The following is a 22,384-nucleotide window of genomic DNA, read 5'->3' as shown; positions in this document are numbered from 1 at the left end:
AGATGCATATTTATCGATTTAAAATCTATTTATCAGAATTAAATATATACGTAATATTTATAGTTGTGAATAGCTATTTCATCGTACATGGTTCAAAACATGCACAGTCATTAGCCAGTCATTTGGTCTATAGGGCGGCATGGTAGCACAGTGGGTTAGCACTGCTGCCTCACAGCACCAGGGACCTGGGTTCGATTCTTGGCTTGGGTCACTGTCTGTGTGGAGTCTGCAAGTTCTCTCCGTGTCTGCGTGTGTTTCCTCCAAGTGCTTCAGTTTCCTCCCACAGTCCAAAAGATGTGCGGGTTAGCAGGATTGGCCATGCTAAATTGCCCCTTAGTGCCCTGGGATGCGTAGGTTAGGGGGATTGGCAGGGTAAATATGTGGGGTTACGGTGATAGGGCCTAGGTGGGATTGTAGTCAGTGAAGACACGATGGGCTGAATGGCGTCCTGCACTGTAGGGATTGTATGATTGTATATTTGTCAATGTAAGAAAACCTTGGCCTAATTTTTCAGGATGGAGAGAGCTTGGGACACATTCCCATGGACTCCAGCAGCTTTGATACTATTTTACACACTATAACAAATGTTGATCGGGATGAGGCAGGACTTCTGCCTTCACCTGGAGAGCTGTCGGCCAACCACTTGGCTGGCAGCTCTCCAGCTCCTCCAGGAACAGTGCTGCAGTGGCTGAAAGAGGCAGTGCAGGGAGCTGCCTGGAAGAAGTGCCAGGAACCAGAGAAAGGGTCAGTGCGATGGGTCCAAGGGCAGGAGGTTAGGGAATGCCTGGGGATTGGGCGATCGGGATCTTACCTGAAAATAGCTGAAAATGCTTATCAGGCAATGCCAAGGTCTAAAATACTTTGTAAAACTGTGTAAGTTACTCTCACCCTCTGTCATGACAGAATGTGATTTGATCTTGATGTTGTAAATCCCAAATATAATCTCTGGAGACTTTCACACCAGATATACTTGCATTCGATTGACTTATCCAGAGGCCATTTGGCCCTTGCACTGATGAAAATCCCACCCAGGTCCTATTCCCATAACCTCACGTATTTACTCTGCTAGTCCCACTGACACTAAGGGGCAATTTAGCATGGCCAATCCACCTAACCCGCACATGTTTGGACTGTGGGAAGAAACTGGAGCATCCGGAGGAAACCCTTGCAGACATGGGGAGAATGTACAAACTCCACACAGTCACTCAAGGCTGGAATTAAACTCTGGTCTCTGGCACTGTCTCTGTGCTAACCGCTGTACCACTGTGCCACCCATAACCATGTTGCTTTTCTAGATTGCTCAGATACTGAAAGGGTACTGTTACTCCCAGTGTCCTAAACTCCCAGCTGCCAATTTACTGCTTATTTTGCAGCCGTTTTGCCCACTGCACGTAAATAAAAGTGCAGCAATTCACATTTCGACATTAAATGCCAAGTTTTAAAATTTATTTATTGGTGTCACAAGTAGGCTTACGTTAACACTGCAATGAAGTTACTGTGAAAATCCCCTAGTCACCACACTCTGGTGCCTGTTCGGGTACACTGAGGAAGAATTTAGCATGGCGAATGCAACTAACTAGCACGTCTTTCAGACTGTGGGAGAAACTGTAGCACCTGGAGGAAACCCACGCAGACACGGGGAGAACGTGCAGACTCCACACAGACAGTGACCCAAGCCAGGAATTGAATGCGGGTCCCTGGCACTGTGAGGCAGCAGCGCTAACCACTGTGCCACCGTATCAACATTAGCCAGTGTAACAAAAACTCTATAAATCTTTACTCCTCTCCCAATTGTGTATTTTTGGCAAGTTTGATAACATTTGATTTTCATATCTGATCCTTCAATGTAAAGTTAAAGTTTATTTATTAGTGTCACAGGTAGGCTTATATTGACACTGCAATGAAGTTACTGGAAAAATTGACATGTCGCAACACTCTGGCACCTGTTTGAGTACACTGAGGGAGAATTTAGCATGGCCAGTGCACCTAACCAGAGAGCTGAAGCAGTAGGGTTCCAATCCCCAAGTCATACCCTGTACACGTGCTCTCTCTCTCTCTCTCTAATCTAATATTGCACTTCTCACAAGTAACTTGCTCCTCATTTTTAACCAACTTCTAATCCAGTCCCTATGCAATCCTGACTTCCCTGTAGTCTGTGTTAGAATTTTGTACATCTCTTGCTGAATGTTGGATTTAAAAATATAATTGCAGCAAAATCTCACTGAGCCAGAACATTTTTATTCGGTTAAGCATGAGTTTGGATTAATTTATTGCACCGAACACTGCCTTGTGTTGAGACTCTGCAGCTACAGAAAAGCTCCCTTGTCCCAATCAAAAGAGTTTGCCTGACAAAATGAGGTTTGATCTCAGAAAATGTGTCTGAGCTATGAGCCAGCAAATCAACCGAGAGACATTCGACAGGATTTACAGTCTCTCTCTCTCCCTCTCAATATAGTGGTTATCCTTAAATAGGTTTTCAATCTTTCTTACTTATTTAAAACAGCTTGAGTAACAATTGAGTTGAATCCTGCAATGGACTGAAATGGGAGTTATGCAGAGGTAAGTGTGCGTCAATAGTGAAAATGCATGGTGTAATTACATGGTAATGGCCTCTTGCAGGAAGCTGGCAAAGGGTCAATCAGCCTCCTGTAGATGGCCATCAATAGCTGCAGTTCAGCCCACACAAAGGTGCGCAGCATGAACTCCTAGATGGTTAAGTTCATAAATGGAAATTTCAATTTCTGTTGCGTGTGTGACTAGGGCAGTTGTCAGAAAAGCATTCGAGGAGAACCATTAAGTGTCTTTCAGCTTGCAAGGAAGATATTTTTGTCAGTAAGGATGTGGTGCATTGGGCTAGCAGAGGGAAGCTTTCCATTCGGGTTTGATAGGCTTTGTTGATTGGATTTACAGTAAACTCTAGTGTCACAGACTCTACCTCTCATGTCCTTGATTGCTCAGATTCGTATAACACAAGTTCAGACAAATGAGGGGGGGAATCTCATAAAGGCTTACAAACTTGGAATCTATAATAGCTTATAATAACTGGACTCGGCAGGGTAGATGCAGGGAGGATACTCCCGATGGTGTCCAGAACCAGGGGTCACGGTCTGAAAATTTTGGAGTAGACCATTTAGGACGGAGATGAGGAGACATTTCTTTACCCAAAGAGTGAAGCCTGTGGAATTCATTACCACAGGAAGTAGTTGATGCCAAAACGGCTGGATATAGCACTTGGGGCGAATTGGATCAAAGGTTCTGGGGAGAAAGCAGGATTGGGCTATTGAGTTGGATAATCGGCCATGATTGTGATGACTGGCAGAGCCGACTTAAAGGGCTGAATGGCCTCCTCCTACTCTTCTATGTTTCTTGATCTTTCTCTTAAATCCCTGTTTCTTACTATTCAAATGCTACTTCAACTTGCCTATTAGGACTGGTGCTCAAACTATAGTCCACAGATCACAAGCCACACCCTGAGTGTGGACAATAGGCCCCCAAAGCCTAGGCAGTTCCAATGCAACATAACTGAACTCTATTTCTTGGGTTGGTCTGTCTGAACCTTCTAGCGCTGCAGGATCTGGGAAGGGATCAAAGGTCTCTTAGTTACATCAGCTTGATTTGTGCAAATTGAAGCTACCCAGGTTTCTTCCTTTTAGATAAAAGCAAAATACTGCAGATCTGAAACAAAAACAGAAAATGTGAGAAAATCTCAGCAGGTCTGACAGCATCTGTGGAGAGGAATGGTCATCCAACTCGAAACGTTGGCTCTATTCTATCTCCGCAGATGTTGTCAGACCTGCTGAGATTTTCCAGCATTTTCTGTTTTTGTTCGTTCTTCTCTTGCTTTCAGTGTTACCATGGTTTTTCAAAGTGCAGTTTTGGTTAATACTTACGATCAAAGTGGCAGAACAACTGAGCACTTGACTGTAGATTCACCTCTGTCATACTATTACTGGAAATACGTTACTATAAGGAGAACTTCAAATGTTTAGCTTCTTAGCTAAATTAAGCTGACAGCTGAACAGTAAACTCATTACTGTAAGTATACAGTAGAGAAGCTGTTCCAGTATTCAGTATAATAATGACATTTGGAGTCTAGTTTGAATTAGTTCTGTGACCTGTGTAGAGTAGTGCAACCCTGTGGCTATGGGCTTTCTCAAAAGCTGAACTCTTTGCCGTGAATGGTAAAGTTCTGTAATTTTTTAAATTGGTTTATAGATGTAGTTATGAGGAGAGGTTGGATAAACTTGGTTTGTTCTCACTGGGACGATGGAGGTTGAGGGGCGACCTGATAGAGGTTTACACGATTGTGGGCCAGCATTTAGTGTCTGTTCCTAACTGCCCTCCATTTCAAAGAACAGAGGATAGCTGAGAGTCAGGCACTTTGCTGTGGATCTGGGATCACTTGTAGGCCATGCAAGATGTGGACAGCAGATTTCCTTCCCTAAAAGATATTACTGGACCAGGTAGGCTCTTCGTGTTTTCATGGTAATCCTTAGATGTTTATTTCCAGATTTTGGTTGAATTCAAATTTCACTATCTGCCGTGTCTAGATTACTTGGGTCTCCAGATCTCGTTCTGAGTATTACTAGTCCAGTGACAACACTACTGCGTCATTGCCTCCCCTTAACAAAGTCTTTTTCTCCTGCATGGACTCTGTTTTTTGTAAGGTAATCACTGACTCACCACCGTGTAAATTGAATCTCCAAACTAAAAAGAAATGTTATTCCTGTAGCAAAAACGAGTAACTTCAGGTTTCCAAGCAGCTGTTAATGCAGCCTGTGATCGGAACATTATGATAATTGATTCTGTTAAATGCGTTGAGCACCAAGAGTATTTGAGGCAAAGACCATCAGGGATATGTAGGCAACTGGTTGAAACTGAGAAAAATGGAGGTTTAGCTGTGAGGGAAGGTTGGATAAACTCGGTTTGTTCTCACTGGAACGACAGAGGTTGAGGGGCGAACTGACAGATGTTTACAAGATTGAGTGGCATGGACAGAGTGGGTAGTCCGATGCTCTTTCCTAGGGTAGAAAAGTCAAGTACTAGGGGACATAGGTTTAAGGTGCATGGGGAAAAGTTTAAAGGAGATGCGTGAGGCACATTTTTTTACACAGGGTGGTGAATGTCTGGAACGTGCTGCCCGGGAAGGTGGTGGGAGCAGGTTCGATAGCGACGTTTAAGGGGCATCTAGACAAATACATGAATAGGATGGGAATGGAAGGATATGGACTCCGTCAGTATATACGGTTTTAGTTTCGGCAGGCATCATGATCGGTGCAGGCTTGGAGGGCCGAAGGGCCTGTTCTTGTGCTGTACCGTTCATTGTTCTCGAAGGTGGAGTAATTTTGATTCTCGATTCCAGTAAAATGCATGTACCGAGGGCTGAATGGCCTCAGTCTGTGTTCTGTCTGATTTGTTATGCTTATGACTTAAATTACTCATTATCATTCACAAAGATTTTGGTTGCTGAACAATGAGATCCTGCTTTTCATGGTGACAGTTATCTGTCGTTGTTTGTAAAATGGCTGTAGATTCAAGGGGTATCATTAATGATACTCGCAGGCCTTAAGATTCTTTTGAAGCCCCATAGCTTCTTGTGGTACTCCTATATTTTGTAGTGGTTTATCCTGTAGCACCATTAACAGTTTACCACCATAAGCCAATGATTTGAATTTGAAGCTGAATTTCCTTTTGGTTTATTAAAATTGTTATTAAATAGTTGCGACCAGCTGACTATTGTCCATTACAAATACCACCATTTAAGGCAGCTTGTTCACTTTATGTAGTGCAGTTTACAGGAACCTTATAATGTGTAATGATTTTTATAATTAGTGTACTTCTGATATAAGCACTAAATATTTTCGGTCTTTGCATCTGCGATCTGCTATCTAGAGCAGTGGTTCCGACCTTTTATAGGACATACCTCTATACTATTTTAAAAAATTGTGGCACACGTCCTACTTTCTCTGTCGTCCTCCCTTACCGGGATTGTCCTCTCCCCTGTATTTTTTTTAACCCCTTCCTCTCTCTTCTCCTGGGGTTTTTGCACCCTTTTTGAGATTTCACTTTTTGTGCTGGTGCATGGGACCTTTGTCTTCACCTCCAAGTCCTGTTGGTCAATGCCCATGGGCCTGACCATCATAAAAAATCGAAACTGCGTACATGTGGCTCTTTCCCAGCTGGCGCATGCATGGGAGGCCCAGGATTAATCAGGTCTTGGAAATGCCTATCACAGTGCTGATGATGAAGATTAGTTTTAGTTTTAATTACATGAATTTTGAATCTTTTTTGGTGATACACTTGGAGAGTCTTCATGGCACACTGGTTGGGAACCACTAATCTAGAATGTGTCTTCCAATTGTATTGTGTTTGCCTATCCTGCGACCAAAGGAGATGGGGGCAACTGAGCCAATGGCCTCCATTTCAGAAATAATCCCGACGCTTTGCGTATGGCAAAGCTGAGGAATATGGGGGCAAGGAGTATACGTGAAGTGGTTGTGAAGAGTTTGTGATGATGATTGCTCTCTCAAACAATCCAAGAGCAGTAGGATTTGGCAGTGACAGAGGGAGATGATCTTTGTGGCATTCAGGGCGAATACTCAGGTTGATCTTGATCTATATCCGTGTGAGCCTGCATTCAACAAATTCAAAGTTTTAGAGGTGCCTGTTGCACCTTGTAAAGTGGCAGGAGTGAACCCTTGTCAACCATCTGCAAGCACTTGCTCACCAGTCTTGGTCATTTTTGTTAGGATACAAAATAAATGCAAGCAGTGTGGTATATTGCTCGTCAGTCTCGTGAAGTATTCCACATGAAGGAGACGGGGTTGAATGGCGAAGGCCCTATGGCACGGTGGCACAATGGTTAGCATACTGCCTCCTAGCACCAGGGACCCGGGTTCAATTCTGGCCTTGAGTGACTGTGCGGAGTCTGCATATTCTCCCATTGCATGTGTTTCTTCCCACAGTCCAAAGATGTGTAGGTTAGATGGATTGGCCATGTTAAATTGCCCCTTCGTGTCAGGGGGGCTAGCTAAGGTAAATGCATGAGGTTGTGGTGATAGGGTCTGGGTGGGATTGTGGTCAGTGCAGATTTGGTGGGCCAAATGGCCTCCTCCTTCATTGTAGGGACTCTGTGATTCTATGTGCAGGTTAGGTGGGTTGGCCATACTAAATTGCTCCTTAATGTCTCAAGATGTATACATTAGCGGACTTAGTGGGGTAAGTATGTGGGATTATGGGGATAGGCCCTGAGTAAGATACTCTCTTGGAGAGTCAGTGCAGACTCGATGGGCTGTATGGCCTCCTTCTGCACTGTAGAGCTTCTATGATTCTGTTTGGATTTGGGTGCATAGATGTAATTCCGTTCAAATTTTAAAGTTACAGCATTACCTTGTTCTATTTAGATATTTAGGGTCCATGTTTATACTGAAAGAACTAAACTTATTTCAGTTTTAGATGAGTAAACGTGATTAGAATCAGGAGTGTGTCTACCATTCACTTTGAGGAACTGCATCATGCAAAATCAGTGTTATATTGCCACCACTGCTGAGAAGGTGCAATTACATATTATTATTATTATTATTATTATTATTGCTATTAAAAGGTTAGTTAGCTCAGTTGGCTGGACAGCTAGTTAGTGGTGCAGAGCAACGCCAACAGTGTGGGTTCGATTCCTGTACCGACTATTCATGAAGGCTTCACCTTCTCAACTTTGCCTCTCCCATGAGGTTTTTTAAAATTTATTAGTGTCACCATTAGGCTTACGTTAACACTGCAGTGAAGAGACTGTGAAAATCCCTTAGTCGCCACACTCCAAAGCATGTTTGGGTACACTGAGGGAGAATTTAGCATGGCCGATGCACCCAACCAGCACATCTTTCAGACTGTGGGAGGGAACTGGGGTACCCGGAGGAATCCCACGCAGACGCAGAGAAAACATGCAGACTCCACACAGGCAGTGACACAAGCTGGGAATTGAACCCGGGTTCCTGGCACTGTGCGGCAGCAGTGCGAACCACTGTGCCAGCGTTGTGACCCTATGGTTAAATTGCCATCAGTCAGAGCTCTGTCTCAAACATAGCGGGGAAGAGCAGACTCTGGGACTTTGGCAACTTTCATTCATTTGTTTCACTGCTGTTATTAATCAGACTTTAATTTTTAAAACATTTTTAAACTGTATCTTGCCAAGCCTGCCAGCTGTCGCTGAGCACAATGTTACACATGCTTTGTTCAAACATTTACAGAGCCAGTGAGTCCTGTTCTTGATTTTCACTTGTTTGCTGGCATCTACAGGAAGCTCCCTTTATTTAGATGACAAAGGAATTTATGATGGAAAAAATTTGGTTTGATTTATTATTGCCACATGTTTTAGTATACAGTGAAAAGTATTGTTTCTTGTGTGCTATACAAAGCATACCATTCATAGAGAAGGAAAGGAGAGAGTAATGTTCTCCTTTATGCTTCCTGAAGTTGATGACAATCTCCTTCGTTTTTTTGACATTGAGGGAGAGATTATTGCAAAGTTCACCAGATTCTCTATCTCATTCCTGTACTCTGTCTCATCATTGTTTGAGGTCTGATCCGCTACGGTGGTGTTATCAGCAAGCTTGAAAATCGAGTTGGAGGGGACTTTGGCTACACTATCGTAGGTGTGTAAGGAGTGTAGTAGGGGACTGAGTCAAAGTTGAGTCAAACGTGACAAAAACACGGCAATAAATCGAAGTGAACTTTCTGACTGGACCTCTATAGCTGAGAGGTTTAATATGTTAAAGTTATACTTCCCAATTACTTTTCCTAACTTCATAGGCAAAGAATAGAATTTCTGGAATATTCTTTGCTTTATTTCTGATAATAGTCAAAGGATGTTGAATGCAACAGGTAAATGTGGCTGAGCTGCCCACTGTGTGAACCTGTTGCACCATTGTCAGAACTAGTCTCATCTTTAATGCCTGTCCAATAGCTTCAGTTCCAGTTGCTGCGTCCTGATTATTTTAAACTTGCTTTGGCCGTAACAGCAGACCGAAGTCTCGTGATATCTGATAAATTGAAATTATTTTCACCACTTTTAAACTATCCCCCACTTTGAGCTTTTGTGCTTTGGTTTTAACCCCTGCAGGTTGCGGAGGGAAGCAGTTGCACGTGAATGCAGATCGTCAAACCAGTTCCGGCATCATGAATAGAAATAAACGCGACATCCAGTTCTACAGCGTAGAGGTCGGCGATTCGACCTTCACTGTGCTGAAGCGCTATCAGAACCTGAAGCCCATCGGTTCCGGAGCACAGGGGATTGTGTGGTGAGTTGGCACCTTTTGACACCTATGTTCAATCACAGCAAGGCAAGAATGCATGCAGTCTAGATAGTGCTGCTGTGCTGTTCATTATAGATCTGTATTCTCACTGACTTTTTGAATGGGACTGTGCTTGTTCCCTTAATTCACTCACTCTTTATTTAAGTGAACATCATTTTTTTTCCTGTGGTGCTCTTCATCCAAAATCAATATCAAGGAAATATCAACTTTAAAATGATGCAGCCAACATCGAAGACACTTGGGAGCAACAGTCATTGAACTGATGCACAGAGCAAAGAAGCAGCGAGACCTCAATTGAACGAGTAGAAAGGAAGAATGTAAAATAAAGTTTATTTATTAGTCACAAATAGGCTTATATTAATACTGCAATGAAGTTACTGTGAACATCCCCTAGTTGCCACACTCTGGCTTCTGTTCGGGTACACTGAGGGAGAATTTAGCATGGCCAATGCACCTAACCAGCAGCTCTTTCGGACTGTGGGAGGAAACTGGAGCCCCCGGACGAAACCCACACAGACACGGAGGGAACATGCAGACTCCGCACAGACAGTGACTCAAGCTGGGAATCGAACCAAAGTCCCTGGCGCTGTGAGGCAGCAATACTGACCACTGTGCCACCCAGAGTATCCAGTGAATCTACCAAAGTCTAATGCAAAATACAATTGTTTCTGCACAGATTCATCCATTTTCTCTGTGTGGTCCCACATTACAACAGCAGTTACGTTTGATGGCCGATTTAATGTCACAAGCTGCCCCCAAGACTGCCGTCACTCAAGTTTTTAAATCTGAGCCATGAGAGATATCAGGAAAGGGAGCCAAAGGTTTGATTGAAAAGGCTTTAAGAAGACCCTGCAAGAGGAAATAGAAAGGCAGGATGGTGGCACAGTGGTTAGCACTGCTGCCTCAACACCAGGGATCCAGGTTCGATTCCCAGCTTGGGTCACTGTCAGCGCGGAGTTTGTACATTCTGCCTCTGAATGTGTGGTTTTCTTCCAGGTGCTCTGATTTCCTCCAGCAGTTCAAAGATACGCGGGTTAGGTGGATTGGCTGTGCTAAAATTGCCCCTTAGTGTCAGGGGACTAGATAGGGTAAATGCCATTGGGTTATGGGGATAGGGCCTGGGTGGGATTGTGGTTGAATGGCCTCCTTCTGTACTGCAGGATTCTATGAAGGGTGATGCAGTGGGTAGGTTTAGGGAGAGGTTTTAGAGGCCAGTGCAAGACAGCTGAAAGCAAATGGTAGAGCAGTTAAAATAAGAGATATGCAAGCGGTTGGAGATCTCAAAGGCTAGAAGAGGTTACAGAGAAAGAGATGGGTGAGGCCATGGAGAGTTTAAAAACAGATCAAAGTTTTAACAGTCCTCAGAGGTACCAGTGAAAGTAGGTAAACACAATTGATTTATAATTAAAATTTGGTATGAGGCGTGATATGGGCAGTGGCCTTTTGCAGGCGATAGATACGCGCAAGAAATTGGGAAGCTGAGTAGGTAGGTATTGGAATAGTCAAGTTTAGTTGTAACAAAGACCTGGGTGAAGGTGCCAGCAGCAGATGAGTCAAGGCAGGGTCCAAGTTTAATGGGGGTGAAAGGCAGTGTTAGTGCAGATATGTTGTCAGAAAATCATCCCTGGATCAGTGCCAAGATTGGCAATTGTCTTGCTCAACTTAAAACAGTTATAGAATCATAGAATCCCTACAGTGCAGAAGGGGGCCATTAGGCCCATTAAATTTGCACCGACCTCTGATAGAGTTTATTTAGCAGGTTCTGTTCCCATAACCCTCACTAATCCACCTAACCGACACATCTTGGCACACTGAGGGGCAGTTTTACATGGCCAATCAACCTATCCTGCACATCTTTGAATTAGAGTCATAGAAGTTTACAGCATGGAAATAGGCCCTTCAGCCCAACTTGTCTTTGCCGCCCAGTTTTTTTAATCGTTAAGCTAGCCCCAGTTGCTTGCATTTGGCCCATGTCCCTCTGTATTATAGAATCATAGAACCCTACAGTGCAAAAAGAGGTCCTTCGGCCCATTGAGTCTGCACCAAACACGATTCCACCCAGACCCTACCCCCATATCCATTCATATTTTACCCACTAATCCCACTAACCTACGCATCTCAGGCCACTAAGGGGCACTTTTTTTTAGCATGGCCAATCAATCTAACCTGCACATCTTTGGACTGTGGGAGGAAACTCATGCAGACACAAGGAGAACGTGTGGACTCCGCACAGTCACCCGAGGGTGGAATTGAACCCAAGTCCCTGGCGCTGTGAGGCAGCAGTGCTAACCACTGTGCCACCATGCTGCCCCCAGAGTTGCTAGAGATAAAAACAGTGGGAAAGGAATGGAGTCTGGGGCAAGGGGCAAAGACCAAACCCAGTGCTGTTAATGGGGCTGAGTGAGAGAGACTGCCAGCAGTCTTTAATTTGGAATTAGTTCTGTGATAGCAGTGCTCATACAAAAGACCGCCGCATTCATGTGCCATTCTCCCCAGCCACTTCTAATTTTGATACTGCTTGAATCAGAGCCAATTACTATTGCTAAAAGGTAGAAAATCTTGCACCAAGCTTTCTTTCCCTTGTTGATTGAAGATGGAGCAGAACAGAGATTCTGAAAGATGTGGTTGCTGATGTTGGGTTTTATATTGGAGCAGCCACTGATGAAGAGGCTAATGTGTCTGCCTTCAACAACTTTATGCCGTGCTTAAATACATTTCACGTTAATCAACTTGTCCACCTGAAATTGAAGTTGGGTTTTCCAGGACTTGGGAGTGATTTCAATTTCTGAGAGTTGGAGGATATCTCCTGGATATGGACTCATAGAATGAAGAATCATAGAATCCTGACAGTGGAGAAAGAGGCCATTTGGCCCATTGTGTCTGCACCGACCACAATCCCACCCAGCCCGTAACCCCATACATTTTTACCCCAGCTAGCCCCTGACACTCGGGCAATTTAGCATGGCCAATCCACCTAACCCGCACATCTTTGGACTGTGGGAAGAAACCGGAGTACCTGGAGGAAACCCATGTAGGCATGGGGAGAACGTGCAAACTCTACACAGACAGTGACCCCAGCAGGAATCGAACCCGGATCCCTGGAACTGTGAAGCAGCAGTGCTACTGGGCCACCGTGCTGTCTGCATTTAATGTTAAAACAGTTCTGGAAAGATTTGCACATTACAGTGATTTGGAACAGGACTTTTATTTGGCAACTTACCACATCCGCTTAACACCAACCATAAACTTGAATTCTGTTAGTTGCTTAAAAAATCAAATTCATCTCATGTTCAGAGCAAGTTCTTATCTTGTGATTAGCAGGTGTTTCGCATCAAACACATTCTACCGGTGTCGCAAATTGAAAATAGAATTAGTTTTTGGCCTGAGATTCATTTGCTGTGGCAATTTTTTCCCAACCAATTGCTTTACAAAAATATCTGTTCCCATCATGCATTAAAATTGATTCTTGGTGGCTGCAATAAGCACTGTTTTTGGGAACCAGATCAGAACTCCAAGGTATATTCTGAAGTTAGCCTAGACCCCAACGTTATTTGATTTTGGCATTAGTGTCGACAAAGAATCATAGAAACGCTATAGTGCAGAAAGAGGCCATTGAACGTGCACCAACTGCAATCCCACCCAGGCCCTACCCCCATATCCCTACACATTTACCCACTAATCCCTCTAACCTATGCATGTCAGGACACTTAAGGGCAATTTTAACATGGCCAATCAACCTAACCCGTACATCTTTGGACTGTGGGAGGAAACTGGAGCACCCAGAGGAAACCCATGCAGACATGAGGAGAATGTGCAAACTCCACAGAGACAGTGACCCAAGCTGGGAATCGTGTCCAGGTCCCTGGACCTATGAAGTAGCAGTGCTAACCACTGTGCTACCATGCCGCCCCATCAGGGATGGAATTCTCCCAAAAAAATTGCAAGTGTTGAATTTGCAGGAAAACTAGAGTAATTCACGCTGGTCTTTTCAGTGACACTTCAGACAGGATGGTACTGCCAGGGTGCCAATACCCAGGGAGCAGTGCCACCTGATCTTCTGGGGGTCCCGTTTGACACCCCCTTCACCCCAGCGGGGTTGGGCCACTCGATCTCTGAAAATGGAGAGCTACTCTAACCCTGCTAGAGTGAAACACTCTGATGAGATGGGAGGTGCTAGCGGGCTGGAGAATTCATTCCAGGGCTGCTAATTGCATTAAAATTGGATTTGAATAAAAATTTAAATGACTTACCTGTCTTCCTGCCAGTTTGCTGCATGGACCTGATGGTGCCGGAAATCCGGCCCATCTCCGTGTGGGAGATGTGTGCAAAGCGGTAGCACGTGTAAATCCCACTCATGCCCGGTTGCAAGATTCTTCCACCCCTCTGCACGAGAAAATTAACATGGCGGAGTGGGAGAAACTCTCCCAAGGTGTTTCACTCCAGGTGTGATTCTGTTGACCCAGTAGGAAGCTTTCGTTGAAACAAAATTTATTTAAGAACACAATTAGAATATAACAAAAAGAATTAGCATAACATTTATCAATTAAAATACTTAAACAGACAAGTATAATTCTTAATGGCTATCCGCTTAATAGTTCCAATTTAAGCAATATCCCCATAGACGTGCATCCTTCTTCAGAACTAATTAGCACCAAAAACAGATATGCTCATGTGGATGCTAGATTTCCAGCCTTTTAACCCCTCTGGACAGATAAAGAAAGACACCTGCCTTCTGACTCCCATACAGCATATTCCAGAGAAAGATCTACCTTCAATCAGAGAAAGAGATCTATTTCCTGACAGATCCCAGTCTGCAAATCCAGAGACAGAAAGAGACAGAACGAGAGCCATTTCTTCTCTCTACAGATGCCAGACTGAGTTGTGTTTTTCTCTCGAACCTAGTCCTGTCCAGTCACATGACTTTTCCTGTCTAAACCTGAATCAAGCTCCACTCTGACCCCCAGAGGAAAACACTAAAATAACAACCCTTCATTTATCCAGGCTAAAACAAACATTTTAGCATTTGAGATCAATCTTGCTGCTGCAGTAACAACATGCTGCTGGGTTCAGACTAAGCAGCACTGATATTAAAGCAAATCCTGCACGTGAAACGTAATGTAAATACCTTTTCTTAAAGGCGCAGTATCATCACACTGTGCATTAATATCTTTGTATTCACTGGAAGTGGTGTCACAGGCCACTAGTATAGATCACCCACCAGAGTCAAGAAGCAACTATGTAGTGACGACCACCTGTAAATAAAGCTCTGTTATTTTGGACCTGTCACGCTTCCTAGCGTCAATTCTCCAATTTATGTTCATCTGAATTCCAATGAGCATAGTTCCAGTCTACTCAGTGGATCTAGAGTGGTCAATTACCTTACTACTGAATGAAACATAAAGAGTCTATTGCAAGATCACCTGTTGAGCGGTTTCTTTGTAGAGGAAGAACAATGGTTTCAAACGTGTGTACGCTATTCTTTCAAGCCATAGCATTGAGCTAAACTAATTTGATCTGATTAATTTATGAAAAGTCCCAAGGGTAAGTCAAAGGATAATTTCCCTTTGAAAGCAGTGCCTGTGTTTAGGTAATTCTGGATGTTTGTGCCTCCTACGCACAAATCGCCTATTTTAAGAATATAGCTAATTCAAACTTGGTGCATTTTGGTCTATTTAGAGTTTCTATGACAAAAGTTACACAGCAGCAATGCTGATAGCAGAGTTCTTGTGTATCGTTGTGTGGTGCTGTGTATGAATGGGAAAGTTGTAACTGAAGAACTGTTTGAAACTATAGAAGTTAACAGCAGTCACTTTTTGTTCTCCATTGTGCAGTGCTAATTTGATGTTATTTTATGCATCAGTACGCCACCTGAACGTTCAGGGTTAGTGCATGCATTGTTTGAAAACTTTCAGGCTTCTGTATGTTGCCATTTCTGATGCAATCTCCCTTGGGTATCTTTTTGTTCCCTATTACAGTGCAGCCTATGATGCGATCCTGGATAGGAATGTAGCTATCAAGAAACTCAGCCGACCATTTCAGAACCAGACTCATGCAAAAAGGGCTTACAGAGAATTAGTCCTCATGAAATGTGTCAACCATAAAAATGTAAGTAGCTCTGATATGTTCCTTTACCCTGCAAAGGTACACTTTAAACATCGCTTCTCGGTCTTTTAGTTAAGATTGAGTGTAAGCGCCCAGGGTGGCCAATGAGGTTAAACTGAGGCTTCAACTAATTTTTTTTTAAACACCATCCTGGCCTTTTGGCTAAAATGAAGCTCAGATCAAGCCTGAGAGGGGGGTGCAATGCCTCATCCTGTCAGCTTGGATCTTACTTGACCAAGCCCAAGATGGGATGTGTATCCTTGTCTTGTCAGCTTAGATCTGGTTTGCCTCTCATCTGGGGGACTCTGAACTTCATTGGCTTTTTGATTAGGAATAAAAGTACCAAAAGGTACCAACAAAAAAGGTCACTTCAACATGTAGCCCAATAAGTTTTGTGATTCAATCTCTACAAAAAAAAGCCTTGTAAATGACTTAATATGTTTTATTTGCCTATTTCTTGAATATTATGTATCACAGTTTTTTGACTGTGCAAGTATAAGGTGTCCTAACAAAAATTGATCTTAATACATTGGATCAAAGGACTTGGGAGAAGAGTAGGCCATTCGGCCCTTCAAACTGCATTAGACAAGATCATGGCTGATTTGATTGTGGTCTCCAGTCCACTTTCCTGTCTGTTCCCCATAACCATTGTCTCATTTGTCCATCAAAACTCCATCTATCTAAGATAATTTGGGATGCTTTAGCTGACTGCATGTTAACTCCGATTGCTTCCCAATAATGTCATCAGGGCATATTGTTCGATTTAAATGTTTGCCAAGGTCTTGATTTTTGATAAATGGCTCCCTTTTGTTTTTAGAAAGGAAAAATTATTTCCAATATATTGATGATTTAACTTTAGCATCTCCAACTTTAGCATCTATAGTTTAGAGTGTAAGCAAACAGCTAATACTCTCCCATGTGGACTTAATCCCACCTGCTGCTCTTCAGTTCAGTAAAATAATTGAAGGTTTGGGGCAAATCTTATTGCGTTGTCTTTCACATGATGTCTGAGCTTTTTAACTGAAGAGGTATTTGTAACAATTGAATGTTTCAGTGGATCAGCTGGGGTTCTGGCAGGAACAGGAAGGGCTTTCCCCCAACCTGAGGAAATCAGCAACTTGCACAGTATCCTATGCAGTCATTGATGGGACCTGCTCCTTTCGGAGGTGTTCATCACTGAATTACCTTGTCGTCTCTAGATCAGTAAATTGCAAGCTGAGTACTGATGCTGATCTTCAGCTCCGATCCAGATAGGAAAGTCATTTAATGTCAGAGAAACGTACACCAGTGCAACGAGGGCAAATTTAACCTGATTGCATTTTATACCATAGCCTGTATCTACCTCCAGAAATCTTCCAAATTTGAGACTTTACAGAAGGCTACCCCAAGTGAAATTGTGCAGTTCTATTCAATTCCCCATTCCCCCGCCCTCTTTTCCCCACCATAAACAGATAGAATGGCCTCTCCCCACTGCCTGCCCCAGCTCCTGTAAATTGGAGAGAGCAAAGTTGCGGCAGCTCTGTGTTCTTTCTTCTTGGTGCTGTGCCATTATTATGTATCAAAAACCAAAAGAATGGAGAAGGGTTGGGGAAAGGATTGCTGCTGTGCTGGCAGAAGGCAAGAAAGTTGGCTGAAGGCTAGCAGTGGCCGCCTCCCTGCCTGTCGGCTGATGTAAATTGCTCGAATACTCTTTCTAGGCTGATTTAAAAACTCCTGTCTGAATCCAGTCAGCATTATTTCAGGACATCTGACCCCATTAATGATTGGCCCCCCTTTTCTAATTCATGTGGTGTAGGCATCACTGGTGAGGCTGGCATTTATTGCCCACCTCTTGTTATCCTAGGAAGGCTGTGGTGGGACTATGAAGCGTGCTGGACCACTTTATATGGCAACCACTTTGATATTGACTGGAGTCACATATACTCCAGACTGTGTAAGGGTAATTTCCTTCACCAAGAGGCATGAGTAAATCAGTTATGTTTTTACAACAGTTCAGCAGATTCAGATGCCAGTTTTTTATTCCAACTTTTAGTTTAATCAGATTTCAAATTCTTAATCTGCCATAATAGGATTTGAGCTCTCCTTTTTTTGATTATTGATCAAGGCCTCTGAACTATAGCTTGGTAATTTTTGGCAGCACGGTGGCACAGTGGTTAGCACTGCTGTCTCACAGCACCAGGGACCCGGGTTCAATTTCCGCCCTTAGGTCACTATCTGTGCAGAGTTTGCACGGTGTCTTCGTGGGTTTGCTCCGGGTGCTCCAGTTTCCTCCCACCATCTGAAAGACGTGCTGGTTAGGTGGATTGGCCATGCTAAATTCTCCCTCAGTGATCCCGAACAGGCACCGGAGTGTGGGCGACTAGGGGATTTTCACAGTAACAACATTGCAGCATTAATGTAAGCCTTACTTGTGACACTAATAAATAAAAACTAATAATAGGCATCAGAAATCCATAAAAACACAGAATGAGGCCATTCAGCCCATCGTGTCTGCGCTGAGAAAATGAAACTAGCCACTCATTTTAATCCCACTTTCCAGCAGCACCCAGTCCGTCGTCCCACAGGTTACAGCACTCTGTGTAGTTCCAGGTGTGTTTAAAATGAGATGAATGTTTCACCCTCATGCTTTGGTGAGAAAGCTTGCCCTGTAATCCTTCTTACCAACTGCCTTCAGTCTGTGCCCCCTGGTAATTGACCCCTCAGCTAGGGGAAGCAGGTCTACTACTTTTGTTTTTAAACATGTGTGACCGTGCCCCACACCCTGCCCACACACTGCACTGCAACATTCCCTTGACAGACCATAGATATCACAGGGAGACTGCGTAACATATGTAACTGGCCAGAGCCAGGTAAGAGTGGAAGCTCTCTCTTAATGCACTTGCAGTGGAGGAAGGAAAATGCAGGACTGCAGTCATTTTGGATTCAATTATTTATCAAATTAATTATCCCTTTTCACCAGCAGTGCTGATTATCAGCTAACTGTATTCATAAAAAATTGAGGAAAAGCACAAGTCTTGGAATTAGTATTTTATGTTTAAAAGTTCTATCTTTTTTAAATCCAGTACTAAAAACTTACAGCGTTCCACAGTTCTTTTAAATCATTCGTGGGACATGGGCTTCGCTGGCTGGGCAGCATTTATTGCCCATCTCTAGTTGCCTGAGGGCAGTTGAAAGTCATCCACATTGCTGTGACTCTGGAGTCACATGTACTCCAGACTGGATAAGTACGGTAGTTTTTTTTCCCTGAAGGACAGTAGCGAACCAGAGGGATATTTCCAACAATCGGCAATAATTTCATGGTCATCAGTACGTTCTTAATTCCAGATATTTTGTATTGAATTCAAATTCCACCATCCACTGCAGTAGGATTCAAACCTGGATCCCCAGAACGTTAGCTGAGTTTCTGGATTAATAGTCTAGTGATAATACCACTCGGTCATCGCCTCTTCGTAAGGTTAATACAACAGAAATGCGGCTTAATAGAGTGTCTAGCTATTCAGTACCTTACCCAAGTAACCATCATTAAGTATGAGAATAGCCGATTGTGTTGAACAGGATATTAATTTGTGGGGCCGATGCTGTTTTGCTTGAGGTTTGTTTGTAGGTATGGGCTTTCGGACAGAGGTCATAATTAGGAAAACCAACCCTTGGCTTGCTTTTTAGTTCCCTACTCTGGAAAGCTGAAGCCTGGGTGCTATCTGAATTGAGCATAGCTAAATTAGTTAGGAACTAAACAGAAGACCACTATCTGTATATTTTAGCATGACAGCAAGCATCTCTTCTTCCACAGTCACCATTTTTGAGAAGTTCCTTGACGTTTGGAAATACTGGAACAGCAAATATTAGTTAGCCTTCCACTGCAGTAGAAGCAACAAATCATTTTGATTTGATTTGTTATTGTCACATATGTTAGTGTACAGTGAAAAGTATTGTTTCTTGTGCGCTATATAGACAGAGCATACCATTCATAGAGGAGGAGAGAGTGCAGAATGTACTGTTACATTCATAACTAGAGTGTAGAGAAAGATCAACTTAATGCGAGGTAAGTCCATTCAGAAGTCTGATGGCAGCAGGGAAGAAGCTGTTCTTGAGTCGGTTGTAAACTCAGACTTTTTATCTTTTTCGCGACGAGAAAAGGCGGAAGAGAAAAATATCCAGGGTGCGTGGAATCCTTAATTATGCTGGCTGCTCTGCCGAGGCAGCAGGAACTGTAGACAGAGTCAATGTATGGGAGGCTGGTTCGTGTGATGGATTGGGCTACATTCACGGCCTTTTGTAGTTTCTTGTGGTCCTGGGCAGAGCAGGAGCCATACCAAGCTGTGATACAACCAAAAAGAACGCTTTGTATGGTGCATCTGTGAAAGGTGGTAAGATTCATAGTGGACATGAAAATTTCCTTAGTCTTCTGAGAAAGTAGAGGCGTTGCTTCAGGTTATGATATTGTCTCAGGTTATGAATGCATAATCCCACTGGTTTTTGAAATAAACTTGTGTTGGTTGCTGTTATTCATCTTTAAAACAGCTTGAAAAGAAAATTTGAAGATTGCACAAAGCCTATTGATTTCTCCAGATAAAAGTTCTCTTTGTCCCATGATTGTTAAGTTTTTAGCACAAGACCGTACGTAGCTTTGATAAATAAATGGTATCTTTGTGAAGTCCTTCCCATCCACAAAAAAGAGATAGGCAAACGGCTTCTTTTGTCTGTTTTATGTTCCCTCTATTTTCCTCCTTGCATCTGGTTGAACATCAGGTAGTGTGCTTTTCCATATTTCTCAACTGCTTTGATTGGAATTAATTTTTACAACTGATTGGTGTTTAATTTGAGAAGCGCAATTTTTTTTAAGTAAATCCTTCTTACTTGCCAGTTTTCTTAATGACTATTAGCAATTAAATTTGAATGCCCTCAGCAATGAAATTTAATAACTCCACCTTATTATCTTCTTTGAAACAGTGGTAGACTTTGAATTATCTCACAGTAACTGTTTTTCATTAACTCTATAATCTATCTCTTTCAGATAATTGGTTTGCTGAATGTATTTACCCCACAGAAATCACTTGAGGAATTTCAAGATGTGTAAGTATTTTGTTTGATATTGCATTATAAAGAAATGTAGAAAATAGGAGCAGGGGTAGGCTATTCGCCCTTTATAGTGATCATGGCTGATCCTCCATCTTGATGCCATACTTCTGCACTCTCCCCATACCCCTCGAAGCTTTTAGTGTCTAGAAATATGTATTCCTTTCTTGTATACGTTCAGTTACTTGGCCTCCACAGCCTTCTGCAGTGGAGAATTCCACAGGTTCAGCACTGTCTGAGTGATGAGAATTCCCTGCATCTCACTCCGAAATGGCCTACCCCGCATTCTGAGATCCTGACCCCTTGTTACAGATGACTCCCACTCCCATCATCTCTGCATCCAATCTGTACCACTTTATGTATTTCAATAAGGTCCCCTCTCATTCTTCTGAACTCCATTGAATACAAGCCTAGCCAAGCCAATTTTGCTTCACCTGACAATCCTGCCAGGAATCAGTCTGGTGAACATTCGCTGCACTCTTCAATGGCAGGTTTTTTTTGAGGTAAGGAGACCAAAACAGTATACAGTACTCCAGGTATCGTCTTACCAAGGCCCTGTACAGCTGCAGTAAGACATTCTTACTCCTGTACTCCAATCCTCTTGCAATGAATGCCAGTAGACCATTTGCCTACCTAGAAGGAAAACTTAGGTGGCATCTTATCACTCCTTCCTGTAATGTCCCAAAGCATTTTACATTCATACTTTGCAACAGGGAGTCAGTTAGCTTGGTTGGACATCTGGTTCCCGATGTAATGAGGCCAACAACACGGGTTCAGTTCCCATATGGCTGAGGTTATTCATAAAGGCCCATTTCCTCAACCTTGCCCCTCCTCGTCTGAGGTGTGGTGGCCCTCAGGCTAAATCATTACCAGTCAGCTGTCTCCCCACCAAGGGGAGAACATCCTATGGTCATCTGCGACTACGGAGACTTTGCAATCACAGTTCTGTAGGTGACGACAATTCAGTGTTAAATGAAACAAAAGTTTTATTGATGGATAAAAGTAAGGAAGCATCAATGACCTATTGTGTGTGTGTGTTTTTTCCTCCCTGAATGACTTCTTGCCGCCAGTTACATAGTGATGGAGCTCATGGACGCCAATCTCTGTCAGGTGATTCAGATGGAGTTGGACCACGAGCGAATGTCTTACCTACTCTATCAGATGCTGTGTGGCATCAAGCACCTTCATTCAGCTGGCATTATACACCGGGTCAGTCACATCTCATGTTAAATGAGTCTTCTCAATTTTGCATTGTGTTAAATTTGAACTTAGTGAGTTAAGATCTTCGGAACACTAGCCTTGGTAAAAATAGCTTGCGTAGCAGCGATATTTTACTTTTGCAGTGGGGAATCGGTTTGCTGGCTCATGATGCAGACTGATGCCAACAGCATGGGTTCAATTCCCGTACAGGCTAAGGTTATTCATAAAGGCTCTCTTTATGCAGGGTCAGCACGGTGTCACAGTGGTTAGCACTGCTGCCTCACAGCGCCAGGGACCCGGGTTCAATTCCAGCCTCGGGTCACTGCCTGTGTGGAGTTTGCACATTCTCCCCGTGTCTGCGTGGGTTTCTGCTGGGTGCTCCCGTTTCCTCCCACAGTCCAAAGATGTGCAGTTTAGATGGATTGGCCATGCTAAATTGCCCCTTAGCGTCAGGAGATTAGCAGAGTTACATTGAGTTATGGGAATAGGGTCTGGGCGGGATTGTGGTGAGTGCAGACTCAATGTGCCGAATGGCACTGTACGGATTCTATGATCCTTTCTCAACCTTGTCCCTCACTTGAGGGGTGGTGATCCTCAAGTCAAATCACCACCAGTCAGCTCTCCTCAAAGGGGAGAGCAGCCTGTGGTCATCTGGGATTATGGCATGTCTTGCTGTGGTGCGAAGGCACAATTTCAAG

The 22,384-nt window shown here is 43.4% G+C and overlaps 1 protein-coding gene across 3 annotated transcripts in view; it reads left to right on the top strand.

The window, feature by feature from the left end:
• Positions 1–22,384, top strand: part of mapk8a (mitogen-activated protein kinase 8a) — a 108,690-nt gene that overhangs the window by 61,732 nt on the left and 24,574 nt on the right. For all 3 annotated transcript variants that reach the window (XM_080215643.1, XM_080215644.1, XM_080215645.1), the window contains exons 2-5: positions 9,116–9,293; positions 15,284–15,413; positions 20,425–20,483; positions 21,557–21,695. In XM_080215643.1, the coding sequence (XP_080071769.1) occupies positions 9,172–9,293; positions 15,284–15,413; positions 20,425–20,483; positions 21,557–21,695 (450 nt within the window). In that variant the 5' untranslated portion in view covers positions 9,116–9,171. The remainder of the gene's footprint in view (positions 1–9,115; positions 9,294–15,283; positions 15,414–20,424; positions 20,484–21,556; positions 21,696–22,384) is intronic.

Source organism: Carcharhinus amblyrhynchos, chromosome 31, assembly GCF_965287045.1.
Source record: "Carcharhinus amblyrhynchos chromosome 31, sCarAmb.v2.hapA, whole genome shotgun sequence".
Classification (NCBI taxonomy): domain Eukaryota; kingdom Metazoa; phylum Chordata; class Chondrichthyes; order Carcharhiniformes; family Carcharhinidae; genus Carcharhinus; species Carcharhinus amblyrhynchos.
Note: the sequence above shows the minus strand (reverse complement) of the source record. Positions and strands in the feature narration are given on the sequence as shown.